The sequence below is a fragment of the Xyrauchen texanus genome, chromosome 17, assembly GCF_025860055.1.
Source record: "Xyrauchen texanus isolate HMW12.3.18 chromosome 17, RBS_HiC_50CHRs, whole genome shotgun sequence".
Classification (NCBI taxonomy): domain Eukaryota; kingdom Metazoa; phylum Chordata; class Actinopteri; order Cypriniformes; family Catostomidae; genus Xyrauchen; species Xyrauchen texanus.
In genome coordinates this window covers 39672035-39687973 of record NC_068292.1, presented here as the reverse complement: position 1 = coordinate 39687973, position 15939 = coordinate 39672035, and the positions used below count along the sequence as shown (strand labels likewise).

Sequence of the window (15939 nt, the reverse complement as noted above, 5' to 3'; positions counted from 1 at the left end):
TTATATGGATTATGTATATGCTGATTGTCTGCGATTTTTGGAGTTTCAAAAGAGAAATCGCCATCCACTAGCATTTTAAGTACCTACTGAGCTAAGATATTTTTCTGTTTTTTTCTTCAAATGTGTTCTGGTGAAGAAAGTCATACACACATAGGATATCATGAGGGTGAGTAAATAATGAGAGAATTTGAATGTCTTACACATTTTTGGTTCTCTAATAAATGTGTCTTATTTTTAAAGAGATTTACCCAAAAATATAATTCCCTCAAAATGTACTCACCTTCATCAAAGATTCAGTCTTTATTCACCAAACATCTTCCATTCCGCTCTTGTTTGCATGTTCTCGCGAGAACTGACGCATGTGCAATACAACTGGAAGATTTCCTAAGAACATGCAAACCTGTATGCGTCAGGTACAAGGATGTGTGAATGAGCTTCTCTCATGAACCTGCATATAAGAGTGTTGGACGGAAGTGAAGCATTTTGGTGAATAAGGACAGACTTTTTGCTTTGTTTCTCATCAGATAACACTGAATAAACCCTTCAATTCATATTAATTACTTTAATGCTGCCTTTACTTTATGTCCTTCTTAGAGTTTGAAAATTTTGGACCCCCTTGACTTACATTGTATTGCCAAAAACACCTCATACATCCTTTTAAAAATCTTTGTTTGTGTTCTGCAGAAGAAAGTAAATGATGAGAGAATTATTTTGGGGTGAACCATCACTTTAAGAATGCTTAGATTTTTTTTTTACTGTAAAACAAGACAAAAATACTGATCAAGAAGATTATTTTTTCCCAGTGATTGTGAAGAAAGGAGATAAGATAAGAGGCAAGCTGTTCCTTTCCTTCTCAGAGGCCACAGTGCTGCGAGCAAATCATCATTTAGAGCACTAATGGCTCCAGTCTTCATGATGGATGAAGGCAGTTGGAGAGACTGCACACTGCCATGCAATTCACCTACTTACTGTATACTGTGCACTAAAAGTATGTTCTTTAAGCTCTTAGCTCTTAGTTTCAAAACCAACTGAGCTGCCACACTGTCTACTGCCTACAGAGGCAGCGGCCTTTGAAGGCAACATCCTAACCAAGATTAAACCTCACAAGTTTTCAAAAGAGATCTCAATAGGGTTGCCACCCGTGTTGTGAAACACGGTATCGTCCCGTATTTAAGCTGGTCAGCTGGCGTCACAGCAAAATCATTTCAGATCATTAATTTATAATTTTATATTAAATACAAAAACTTTTGGTGGCCTATGGTGGATAAGGGACTGAGTGAAAATGTCACACATTGTGCTAAAACTTGCTAATACTGTGGATGGTATGGCAAGGGACCGTCTGAAATGTCCACAAATTAATAAAAAACAACAAAACATTAAATAACTTTACAGAGAGTGTCCCTTATTTTACCATTTCAAAAGTGGCACCCCTAGATCTCAACAATGTCTTCAACAGTGCTAAGATTTGCCAAAATACCAAAGTAGGCAACAAGGCAGTTCAGAAATCTAGTGAGCTGTCTTGCTGTCTATTGCCTACATGGGCAGCTTTTAAGTAACTGATTTGAAATGTTCTGAATTGGCAGCAACCTATTCACACAGTGAAAATATTTAAGTTAGCTTGTTGCTAAGCGAATGACATGATAATCTAAAACACATAAAAATACATAGCACACACAAATATTGGGTTAAATAGTCGTTTTGAATTAACTATTTTTATCAATACTTTTAAGTTTTGGATGTAATATAAGTACTGTGTATTTATAATCAATTTCTCCCATCCACCTTTTACTAAGCTTGGTGCAATGCATACTGGAACAGACTTTACTGTGAAGGAAACATGCAATACATGCCTTAGGGGTCATTAAGACCGAACACATTCTTTGGCTTTAAAAAGCAATACACAGCAGCATAACCAACAGAAAAGTTAGGGTTAGGATGAAAAAAAAAGCAGCATTTTTACTTGATTTTTACTTGAAACTGCATCTAAAAAAACATAGCTTACCAGTGCAAGACTAAAGTATAAAAAAGAAACTGCAAGACACAGCACATTGGTCTAAGACATCCATCTGGCACATGTTTACGTAGGAAACCAATTAAAAAACAGCGTGGATGGATGTAAAAATTGTTTGGTGTGAACAGCCTGAATATTTTGAAAATGTAGGTATTTCGAGAAGCTCACCAATGCTGCTGTAAAATGTACAGCACTAGGTATCGAAACAGATCATTATTGTGTTGGGAAAGTACATACTTTCCACCCCAGAATGTGTTGCAAATGAGAATCCAAGTATTGGAACATTCTGTACTTCTGCATCATCATAAAATTGTGTCCAGTTAGCAACCTAAAATAAGCTACAGATTTCTCATTCCTCAGCTCATTTTCACTCCCCTTAATTAACTATTATTAATTTAGTTTAATTTCATGTAATTTATGCTACCCTACCGAATTGGTGAGACAAGAAGCAGTGGTGCAACGTTGAAGATCTGCCCAACACAGGTCTTCAGAGCAGAGAGCTCTGCTGATGTTTTTGCATAATGATGCATGTAGTAATGTGTTAAACGCAAACCAAACTTTTGCAATTTTCCCAACCGTATCTTTATTAAATGTAGTGGTGCAAGCACTTTTCCTCGCAGACTATTTTTCAAGGAAGAAGGCTCTTAAAGGGATAGTTCACCCTAAAAGGAAAATGCTCTCATCATTTACGCACCCTAATGCCATCTCAGATGTGTATGACATAAATACATAAATAAAAATTTCAGCTCTGTAGGACCTCACAATGGAAGTGAAGGGGTACCAAAATTTGAAGCTCCAAAAAGTTTATAAATATTAGTAAATATTAATTGAGGTTCAGTCCTATATTTGTAAAACATGACCATTTTCAACCCTCATTTTAACTCTCTGTCAGAAATGCTTGGTTTTGGTGCTGCTTCTCCTTTAAGACTTGACAGTTAACACCCTCTGTTATGATTGGCTCTCTGCTCTTGACTGACCTGCTCTCTCATTGCCATCTCACAGCTCACCGCTACTATTTGTTGATGTGCTGTTGTGGAGGTGGTCATATGCAAATATCTACCACAGAGTGACATCACAATGTGGAAGAAGTAGGGAAAGAGTCATTTTGGCAGCTTGGTTTCAACAAATGCTCTTTTTGCAGTGAGAAGGAATTTTTGAGTTCTGAATCCTACAGTATGTTTTATTTTACAATGACCTCTTATATGTCAAAAGATCAAGGCAAATTGGATTCTTCATGTTATGACCCCCTTTAAGTCCTTTATTACTATCAATTCTCCTCCTTGCCCAGTAGGTGACGATATTAATGAAGAATGCAAATCAGCAAAAACAAAAGAAGAAGAATGTGAATATTAGGCCTAAGTGAATGTGAAGATTGATAGTAAAAGATTGATTGATTGATGAGATTGATGTGTAATGTATAAGGTTTTTCCATCATCTCTGTTTCCCTTTGGACACAAAGGCTTCTGGCCTCAAGGTTAGAGAGAATATATTCCTCAGCTTGAGCCTTGATATACTGTTTTCTAATTGAAAGGCAGAAACTATTTCTGACAGCCCAACAACAACATCAGCCTGAAGGATGGCAATAAAAAATGACAGATTTACCAGAAAAATAACACTGGAAGAAAAGTCAGTGAATGAATGTTATTGGACTGAATGAATGAAATCTAAGCAATTAATATATACTAAACTGCAAAAACAAATCACTGCATGCATTACATTTAATCTGTCATTTGTCTTCAGTTGAATTCTTGCCAAATGCTGATGGAAATTTACAGTGTGTGGAGAGATATGGCAAAATGCTAATGCACAAATTAAAGCAGCAAGTTTCTCTGGTAATGGTAATATAACTACATTTCCATCCCAAGAAATAAGTTATTTTATTATTATTTCATGCAAAAATAAAAAATAAATCTTTTTCTTTAGTTTTGGCAATCCAAACAAACAAAAGTAAAAGCATAAATAAATATATAAATAAATACCTAAATAAATAAAAATGTTCCTTTGTCACATACAGTATTCTATGCACTGTTTTTTTTTTCATTATTATACATTTTGCTAAATATAGTAGGTATTTTATACATAAAGAAAATTTCAATTTACTCTAAAATGTACTATATACTGCAACAAATAATAATAATAATAATAATAATAATAATAATAATAATAAATAGTTAGAGAATTAAGTTTGGAATGGCATACTAGCATACTGCACTGTATGTAGTGTATACAGTGTACACTAAAAAGTTTATATGAAACAGCATGCAGTATGTATTGATAAGCATATCAAATGGTAGTGTGGCACATTGTTGTCACATGACCTCACTATGTGCAGGTTTAATTCAGTAACATGTGACTAGTTGGTGAGCCCTGTTTTAGGAGTGCTATGCCTTAAAATGATAGTTCAGGGATTCTCTTATCATTTACTCAACCTCATATCACCCAAGATGTGTATGACTTTCTATCTTTTGCTGAACAAAAACAAAGATTTTTAGAAGAACATGTCAGCTCAGTAGGTCCACACAATGCAAATGAATGGTGGCTAGAAATCTGTAGGTCCAAATATTACATAAAGGCATCATAAAAGTAATCCATGTGACCCCAGATGTTACATCAATGTCTTTTGAAGTGATCCAATCCATATTTTGCCATTGCAGTTTCTAGGTATAATGATATCAAGCATAATTACACTTTCTAGTACTTGATGCATGCACAGAGCGATATATGGTACTATAGGAAGTGTAATCGAGCTTGAAACCGTGATCGCCAAGGAGACTGCTGTTAAGATTTATAGTGAAAAAGGAATTACATTTTGGTCTGTTCTCACCTAAAACAAATTGGATCACTTCAGAAGACATTGATTAAACCACTGAGTCCTATGGATTATTTTATAATGTCTTTATGTGATATTTTGACCTTCAGAGTCCTCGCCACCATTCACTTCCAATGTATGGACCTACAGAGCTGAAATATTGTTCTTAAAAATCTTCATTTGTGTTCGGCAGAAGAAAGAAAGTCGCACACATCTGGAATGGCATGAAGGTGAGTAAATTAGAAGAGTATTTTGATTTCTGGGTGAACAATCCCTTTATATGCAGCACTGTGCAATATGTCATTCACACAAAGTCAGTGGGCATGGCCATGAAGTTTTGATATTTTCGTGCATGCGCTAAGTCTACGCGCAAGTGGGTTGGTGAAATTGCGCGTGCAAATGGCTAATGGGCTCTGTCAAGTGTTCTGAGGTTTTTCTCTGCATATTGCACCATTTGATCCTTTTATATATTCCATTCCCTGTCAAGCAACGTCTATTTAAATGAAGACAGTCTATTCATAAGACGTTGAGTTGTGTATATGGGCTGAATGTAATGCAATAGAGTAATATAAATATGTGCCATTTGCGTCTTACATTCTTTTGATCAATAACTACATCTTTGCGGTGAACTCCCATTTTGTCTGCCATCATTCCAGTGCTGTGAGGTTTAGTAGTGATTAGTGAAATACTATAGAGGATGGACCACGACATATGTGTTCTCTATCGGCCTGTCTGACCTGCAGACTTGATGATGTTACACAGGGGTGTAAAGCAATTGAGTAAAAAATTTATTATTCTTAAGTATTATTTTTTTGCGATTTGTACTTTACTTGAGTGCAATTTAAAAAAATACTTGTAATTTTACTTAATTACATTTCCAAATACTTACTTTTTACCAATTGTATTTAAACTTAAAAAGTACGCACTACATTATTGCAGATCATTTACTTTTGTCTTACTGGACTGAACCCGCCTTTTCACTGGATCCGATAAATGACAGATGACAGACCAGAGGTCAGATCCAACCATCTGGAGGTGGAATTCTGGATCTGATTTGAGCTTCGGATACGTTGAAATATTTGTGCGACTAGACCGTATGTGACCGCCTGACTGAATATAATGTATTCATTCAAAACAATGAGCAAGAAGTGAGAAACATTGATGGTTCTTGTCCTAACTTTATTCTAAACAATATTTTTGATAATTGTTTTATTGTTAAAAATCCCTAAAACAAGATCAATTTGATTGATGAATTTGATTAGAGTTACTGTACTGGCAGAGCTTTTATAGTCAAAACAATTGAAAAAAATCTACCAGTGCTTTAGAAGTAATTCAAAGTATTTAGACTACGTTACTGACCTTGAGTAATCTAACGGCATACGTTACAAATAACATATTACAACTTGTATTCTGTAATCTGTAGTGGAATACATTTAAAATATAACCATCCCAACCCTGACTGTATATATAAAAACAAAAGGTTTTTGTAATTAAATGTGTTCATGTCATTTATTTCTACACTTGGCTTCATATTTACTTTTATGACATTATCAGTTAGGTTTAGGTTTAAAGTTTAGGGTAGGGAGGTACGTTTTGTTGATTTAAATCTCAGTAAAGCATTAACTTTAAAACCTCATTTTAAAACCTCAAAATTTGACACTGTTAGTGCCACAATTGTCAAAAAAACTGCCATGACAATGTCGCATATTAGATCAAATTCAAAAGTGATTTAAGGGTCATATCAACTATTACAACTAATAATGACCAATACCAGTTCACTTCTACAATTATTTTTTGTATTTTTATTGATGCTCCCCAATTTTGGAAATTCCTGGCTAAAAATCTCATGCAATTTTGTGGTGATTTTCATGTGTGCTCATCATGTAAATACGACCATTCAGACACGACTTGGATGCACATGTGAGGTGCACCTCTGCCACAATGAATATACGAGAGCTCAGTGTTTATAAAGCATAACAACCCAGTGACTGCACAAATGTCCCACACGCCATTGTGAATTTGTGGACAATGCGTGTTGATTTTTATGATGGAAGGCAGGGCTGGACTGGTAATCTAGCATACCGGGCATTTGCCCGGCGGGCCAACGCACTTTGTGGTTGATCAGGGGCGGGCTGGCCAGAACCGAACGGGCCGGTTGGTCGGCCGCGAAACGTGCCTAATGGGCCGCAATAAGATAAAATGAGCCGCTGCGATATGCAGAAACTTTTTGGCCAGTTGCCATGTAAAATCCCAGGCCGATTTCTCTTCCCAGTCCAGCCCTGATGGAAGGAATAGCAGTGCATGTTCTGAATCAATAATTCATATTGTTACATGAGCTAAAATAAGAGGGCAAGAGAGAATGGAGAGAAAAAAGAACAGGTCTGATAAAACTATCTTCTCGCCTTTGGTATCCCGCAGGGACAAGAAATGTTTCCATTAAAAGAAACATTGAGAAATGAAATACCTACCTAGAAAGACTAAGAGAAAGAGTGATATAATCAGTGGGAGAATTTGTACATATGTAAGTGAAGAAGTTTCTGATGAAATTGCAAATGTAGCAGTACTTTTTAATCTAAAGCCAGAACTCAGTGTGAATAAAACTCACGTCAGCACTTGTAAGATTTTGGCTGTAATTATAACATAAAGAAACTGAGGCAATTAGATAACAAAACAGGCACAGACTGTACTTGTTACGACATTGTCCTTCCAAACACAGTCCAAGCTATGGCTATTTATTATTAAATGCTAAACATCTCAATACTTGGTGTGTAATAAAAGATAAAAACTGCCAAAAGGGATAGTTAAACTAAACATTATAATTTTTTGTCATAATTTACTCAACTTAAAGGAATATTTCACAAGTGCATGCAAATGCACAGAGCACTAGATGGTGCTTGAAAGTGTAAGCTTGAAATCATTATTGCCAAGGATTTGTGGTGAAAAAGGAGTTTTGATATTTTGATCTCTTTGAAGATTTTAAATATCGTTTGGATCGCTTCAGAAGACATGATTTTAACCATGGATTACTTTTATGCTGCATTTATGTGCTTTTTAGAGCTTCAAAGTTTTATGACCATTCCCATGCATTGTGAGGACCTACAGAGGTGAGATGTTCTTCTAACAATCTTTGTTTTCTGCAGATGAAAGAAAGTCATACACATCTGAGATCTGGGTAAGTAAATGATGAGAGAATTTTCCTTTTTGGTTGAACTAAGCTTATTCCTCTGATGCACTCCGATGAAGACATCTGCATTAATACAAGAACTAATGCCTCATTTCAAAATCTTTGCCCAGTCACACACTGTTAGTTAGCTGAGAGCAATATGCTCTGCCATCCCAATTTTTTTGTCATTAATGTGACTCATTTTCTCATATGAATATACTTCTTCCATATCATACTAATTTATTTAGCCTAGGTCTATTTTTATTAGAATAGCCAGTGCTGAGTATTGTCAAGATAGATGTCTGTCCAGATTTAATTTCATATGGTACGTGCTACACCATTTACAAGTTTAACTGTTAACTGTATTCTCTATTAAAAGAAATTGCTTGGCCACATATTAAAATGTTGTCATAATTTACTCACCCTCATATCGTTCCAGCCTCGATATATATTTCTTCCGTGGAACACAAACGATGATGTAAGGCAGATTGTCTGAGTTACTCATTTGAAAGTGGAAGGTGATTTATACAAACTTGATTTATACAAACTATTTAAAGTATTCTAGAGCAATACAACAGCTCTGTGTGAGGAACAACCCACAATGCATGTTGTTTTTTATAATCTTCCCCCCCTTCGTAGCTCGCAACTCTTATTTGCAGTCACTTGAAATTGCCACGTCATGATCGGTCACATGAAACAAAAGAGCATGACACTAGTAAAATTGCCATCTTTTAATTGAAAACAAGCATGGATGAGATTTGAGAGCACCAGCTGAAAAGAAGATTTTTGGTGAATAAAGACTTAAATTTCAATTTGTTCCTCACCTAAAGCTATCATACTGTTATATGGATGAGTATAAATCATCACCCACTTCCTTTGTTTGAAAAAGAGCAGCTTGTACAAATTTGCCTTAACATATCAGTTTCACTGAGGAAGGACTATAATACAAGGACTAGAACAGTATGAGGGTGAGTAAATGTTGACCAAATTTTCATTTTTGGTGGGTACTATCCCTTTAAATAAAAGATTCCCTATTAGATTCACACCTAAAATGTGCATCCAAACAGATTATCATGTCACACAGTTGATTATATTTTCTACTCTTAACAAACACTCAAGGAAGATTTAATGGCATGGATCTCCAGACACTTTTCAGAAGTTCATACTGTACAATGAAAACCATGTCACAGTTATAAAAGGCACTGCAGTGGTGATTTGCTTACAAATGCAAGTGCAATTAACTACCGAAATCAAACTCAAGCTTTTAAGTGCTTGTTTATTGCTTAGTCTTCAATTAATTCTGATGCCTAAGGCGGTACAAAAAACAAATAGACTGCATCTGTGAGAGTGTTACATCCGAAGACAAAATTCAACCAAGTGGAAGTGAGCCGGTGTCAAAGTGTTGAAAGGGTTTTAAGGGGAAGCTAACAGCTTGCAGCCACATTACTTTAAGAGGTGAAGTGTGTAATTTTTCAGATGTTTAAATATTTTCTCCTATCCCTGCTTAATGTGCAGAGACAACTATTAGCAACCATACATACAGTAGATTGATTTTCTGAATGTGACACTATCAAAACCTTGCTCTGTTTGTTTGTGCGAAAAACTCCTGAATTTCTGGCTCAACCGATGGCATAAGTATAGGGCGGGACGATATGTAAAAGGCACTTTTGACTTTATTTTCTCCTTAAACACTAAACAGCAACAACCCCCTTGTTTTTATCTTATCAGAGAATCACATTGTTAGCTTAGCAAACATGTGCTAATACCAGCCTCTCATGCAGCTAAATGAGGAGCACCATTTGTTTAGTACGCAGAGTTGCTGCCTATGTAGAGCGTTTCGGTTCAGTCACTTGTAAGGTTCCATTTGACTTGGAACAGAGCATAGTCTCAACTTGAAAGTCAACCCATTGTGCAAACTACTGTAAGCTGAAAAGCAATGGGAAAAAGCCACTGCAAAATAGGTCACCATGTCATTGTACTGAACAATGAATCCATACTTCACTGAACGTTACCCACCCTGATGCCCGCCTCGTCATCTTACATGAGCTAATTAATGCCATTCTCATGAGATCAATTCCATTCAATATTCCACCTGCCTTAAGGGCTTGAGTTCTGGAGACCATATGGTGCAATATCGCTCCTACGTCACTTAAAGTGCAGACATGACATTCAGCAATGCTGACTACTGCACATCAGAGTGCATAGCTGTGGGTGGCCCTTCACAGAATTGTGCGAATCCCTAATCGTTGTCACGGAAACTGCGGAAAGAGTCTCGAATGAGCAGCAGAGGGCCACCTTGTTCAAGATCTTGCATGTATGTGCTATTCAACAGACAGTAGAGGCATGCTTTGTGGTTTGTTAGGCTTTGTTTAGACATGCAGAAAAAAAGAGATTTTTTTGGAGCATCCGATTCAAGTTGGTTTTGTTGTTTGTAGTATGAACAGCAAAAAACACACAATCCAAATTACATCATGTGTGGTTTGAAATCTGAAATGTGGCCCAGTTTGAATGGTCAGATTGGATTTCAAGTAGTTTTTCCCAACAGTATTCCCGACATTGAGCGTATGCTCAAAAAGACAGAGAAGACTCGTGGAGTGCTTTTAAACCTCAGCTGACGACGTCTTTCATTCAAATACTTTTACACATTTTTTTATGTGTCTTTGGACAAAGAGATGAAAACTAGAGCTAGATTACGCAAAAACACACTCTAGCTCGATTATAGCTGCGCATGTAAACGTACCGAGTTTGAACAGAGCCTTACAGGTTTAAACGCATCCGGCTCAGAGGAAGCAGGGCACCGCGTGTCAAACTTCACTCACCCATCTCAGGATGGTGCCTCCCCTCCACAGGCACGCTGACCGCCCGTCGCAGCAGCTTGTTCCTGTGCAACTCGGAGCGCTGCTCGCGCATCAACAAAGGGTGAACCTGCGGGGAGCAGAGAAAAAGGTCAGCACAAAGAACTCGAGGTCAATACGCAGAGGTGAGTCACACACGCAGGGCTTTGCGATGGCCGTCCTTAGGCAGAGCAGAGCAGTCTGAGGGGCTGTTCAAACAGGAAAATATCTTGGATTTTAAGCCCCATTAAATCAATTTAACGTCTGTTAGTTTTAAAGACTTCTTTATGCTAATTGTACTCCTAAAAGTTGACAAAATCAACTTTCACAGATATGCACATTTAAAATCTAAAGTATTTCGGACCAAAAACGGACCAAAAATATTGATGACTCATCTTGCACTACACAGATTTTTGTCCAATCAAATGCTTTCTAGAATGACACTTAACTTAAGTCCATACATACAGTTTAATACAATCTGCAAAAAAAGAAAAAAAGAAAAGTTTATATCAGCTATAAGTTCATTTAAAAAATGTAACTGGACCAAAAGGGCGGTCTTTAAAAACATAACAACAATGGTGAAAAAAATTAAATGCAAGCCAGAGTGGCCAAAAATGTTTGTCTTGCTCATGTGTACACAGAACAATTACTAAAAAATTGCATTGACAGAACACAAAGACAATTTCCCTAATCGGAAACCTCCACAGTTAAAACATCAGGTCCCATTGGGGCTGGATTCCTTGAAATAATAAAGTATAGGTGTGCGTTTGGGGCGAGGAGGGAAAAATAATTACAAACGTAGGTGTGTAATGTGTTTATTTAAGCCTGTTAAGAGGAGAGCTCTGATTCATCTCCAAGGCCATCTCCGTGAGCACGACGCCTCCTCTGGCATCTGCAGGCAGACAGAAGAAAACATCTCAGCAAACATTTGCCTTCAGATTGCACAGGGGTCGTTTAGCAACATGAGCATGAGTATCCTGTGTTGCCACCACTACACGATCGATAAGATACAATCCGGGTTTTAAGAGCAGGGCAGTGAATGAAGTGATTACCTACAGTCTAGGGTGATAAATGAGCGGGGCAGGAGAGGATCAGACATTGAGCTCCTGCAGAGAGTAGCGTAAGCACTGCTTATTGTCTGAATTCAGACACTCGGCTGCAGTAACAAGGCCCTGATGCTTTCTTATATCCTACATTTATTTGAAACATATCTGAAACATATTGTAAATTTTTTGTTTAAACATTTGTTTAATAAAATCTTAAAACATATTAAAATGACTGTATGTACTAAAAGAGCAAGACATTTTTGAATGTGTGTGTGTGTGTGTGTGTGTATTTAAACATATCTATATATTTTGATTTTCAAATACAAAAATTTCCCAAAAAATACATCTGGAAAATTAAATAACTAAAATATATCTAAAATACATTTTTATAAATATTATTTACAACACATATTTTTTATAATGATTTTAAAATACAAATAAATTATAATAATATTAATAATAAAAATGGCCAACAAAAATATTTGGAACAATACATAACAAAATGATTTGAAAATAAATGTATATACATATATTTTATAATAAATACAATTTATATTATATATATATTTATAAAAAAAATTAATACTTAAAATTTAAATACTTTTCCCCCCAAAATATATTTACATATTGTAAATATATGTTACAGAGAACGTGGTTGAAAGAAAAATATTTGACAAATTATAATTTAAAAGTTTTGTTAATAGTTTAAGTTTTGATAGTATAAATATCTTGCTTAAGCCTTCACATTTTCGAAATATATAACAAATATGTCCAACATGAACAAGACAAGCAGTTGAAACATTGGGATAAGGCAACTTATTTACATTTACATTTATGCATTTGGCAGACGCTTTTATCCAAAGCGACTTACAGAGCACTTATTACAGGGACAATCCCCCCAGAGCAACCTGGAGTTAAGTGCCTTGCTCAAGGACACTCCTAACTTATTTCTAAATGTATTTTTATATATATATATATATATATATATATATATATAACTCTCACTCACAACTCTGAGGCAATTCAGAGTCATTCACCTTACCTGCATGCGTTTGGACTTGTGGTGGAAACCAGAGCACCTGAAGGAAACCCACACAGACATAGGAAGTACATGCAAACTCCACACAGTATGGCCCAGTTGAGCCCTGCGACCTTCTTGCTGTGAGGTGACAGTGCTAACCACTGAGCCACAATAGCATTTTTTTCGTATATTTGGTCTATGTCAATTTTTGTATAAAAAAAAAATGATGTAGACAATTTTTGCCATATGGGTTCTCGCGTTTTATGTGCAGCTCAGCATTTCATACACAATGAAGAATGCAAATTGTTCAGAATGTCTAAAGGGAATGGCAGTGCTACGCACAGCTGACAGTAAGATTATGTTGTGAGCTCTGCCTGATGGCGCATTGGTGCGGTTTGTCTTTATATAGTTTTAAACATGAAGGATGTCTACATTATGCTGCACCCATGAGGGCAAAACAAAACAAAATATTATATTTAAATGCTAAGATGAATGGCTCCTAAAATGTATATATTGCAAGCTGCAATTAAATTACAGGTAGGATCTCTTAAGCGTACTAGATCTATGTTCATTTATCAACTCGCGTGGCCTTTTATGTGAACAGTTATCCACTTTGGGGCCTTGAAAGGCAATGCAGATTTATTTTTTAAATATAGAGTAAGTGCATGCCATTAAATATTTGTCAGTTTGCGTAACATGCATAACGAGATTTACTGTTAAAGTAATATTGTGCATTGGTGCTATAACAAAATGGCACATACAACCCATTAGAACTCATCAGAAACAAATCTACAGTATGTGTCAGGAACTGTGGAACACAAGTGAGTGGCACCTTTTACAATAAATTCAGCTGGGTCTGTGACTGTGTTGCCTTGGCAGCAATTACTGGGCTCAATGTTTTCTGGCATAGATCAAGGAAGATCAAGGAACAAAACATGAGTCTGAGACCATGTGGAGATGGACCTGCCATGGATCAGCGATCCGGATCTCTATCCCTGCTCTGACACTCTGGCGGAAATCTTTGATTCTGACTTTGATATGTGGGTGTGTGATGCCACGCAGATATGTACAAAGTGAATGGTAAAAGATTTAAAGCAAATAAAATGCATTGATCATTCGAAGTTCCAAGATGTAAGTGATAATGTACAGCCATTGTACGATACAAGAGATGAAAAACCAGCTCCCCCATAAAATTGTATGTTATTGCCCCATAATGTAACCTTTTCAGATTTTTTTTTTGTTGCCTTCTTTAAACTAACATTTTCCCACCTTATTGAGCACACGCGTTCTACTCCTTGTGTAACGGGAGCAAGCTGGTACGTGATAGCTGTGTAGGGTGTATAAACCTCACTCTCCTGGCCTCAAGAGGCGCACTAGCAACTGATTCTAGTGCCTTTAGCCTCCTCATTAGCACACTCACCTCCCATGCCGGAGACCCTGGTTCGAATCCCACTCGGAGCAGGTCAAACAGGACCTAATGCACTTGGATAGCCCAATGAAGCAATCTGTATGCCTTCTCTAGATTTTACTAAAAAAGATACTGAAAGTACAAGATTTATTTTTTGTTGTAATTGTAACTGGTGGGAAACTACAATCAAATGTTGCTAAGTTGCTCAATGGGCCCACTACAAAATTGCAAACAATAAAGTGACATAATTTTATGTTTTTTACAGACAAACAGCTGTGGGGGAAAGGGGAATGATAAACCAAGAATAACTTTTCTTTTTAAAATTACTTTGTTTTATTTATTGTAACGCTACTGACCCCTGCTTTCCATTTTATTGTGCTCAGAGTACTGTAGCTGTTTTAAACGTGAGAACACTTTGTGTGTCTGTGTATGCGGCCTAAATCAGGTATGGGGAGGAGAGGGCTGGACTCATGCTTGGAAAACATATCCATGCCGCACTTTAGGAGGCTACTCCATATGTCTGTACAGCCCAAACCAGCCCAGCTGTGTGATGGGGCAGGTGAGGGATGGAATGGGGAAGAGAGCAGCAGGTGTGGACTCTGTTCTGTCCTAATAGATCACAACCCAGCCTGACAGAACCCTGCAGGCAGCTTGACCGACCCCGAAGCTAGACTGATTCTGCTGGCATCCCGTTCCATCCCAGATCTGCCCTGTGAAACCCACGGCACCACAATATCACAGCTGAATGCCAGAGCTAAATAGAAGAAGGATGATATCTGTCTGCTTATATCAACATCCCATCAATGTCAGGTTACAGCTGCTCTGGTAATAAATGACACGGTATGATGCTTTGCACTAGAGATTTGACCTACACCGCAAAAATTGTTTTCTTACTGAGTATTTTTTACTCGCTTTCCAGTAAAAGTATCGAAAACATCCTTTAAACAAGATACCGTTAATTAATAAGTAATTGACAATATGTACCTTTATTTTTTTTAAAGATAAATGTAAGAAAATGTTGAGTTGTTGATGCTTAAATCAAGAAAACAATTATATCTATTGGGATAAGAAATGAATTGACATAATATCTTGTCATTTTGCTTCTTAAGTAAATAGATCTTGCTTCAAGCAGGTTTAGAAATGTACTGGAACACATTCATTGGAAAACAAGACAAAAACGGCAAGTAAGAAAATATATATATATATTTTTTCATTGTATGTTCAGTACTTTGTGGTGAGATCCTGACCTTATGAATATATTAGATATATTATGTTCTGTTTCATTTGTACTGAGCAATTACTACATTTTGGATTTGCAATCAGTCAAATCTGGCAGCTGTAATATACGGATAGATGGATATACAGCTTTCTCATAAAGGCATGGAAATTAACTCTTGTAGCAACACTACATGCTACATTTTTCAGGCGCCTGATAGTGTTTTTTTTTTTTTTTTGCAGATCACTGTAGCTTTTTTAACAAGTTACTTTATCCAACACTGCACAGAGAGCGAACTGAGACAATAGTCCCTTCTAAACTGTCCTCTCTCTCAGGCGGTTTTGGGAAGTCCAATTTGTGTTAGTGAATCTGTTCATTTGGGTGTTTCATACGTATGCCACCCATCCTATTACATACTAGATTTTCCCATA

General features: G+C 36.6%; 1 protein-coding gene across 1 annotated transcript in view; it reads right to left on the bottom strand.

Moving 5' to 3' along the window:
- The window catches only part of LOC127657499 (ras/Rap GTPase-activating protein SynGAP-like), a 153911-nt gene that overhangs the window by 94664 nt on the left and 43308 nt on the right, over positions 1 to 15939 (bottom strand). Inside the window, 1 exon segment of the mRNA XM_052146311.1 lies at positions 10803 to 10908. Coding sequence (XP_052002271.1) covers positions 10803 to 10908 — 106 coding nt within the window.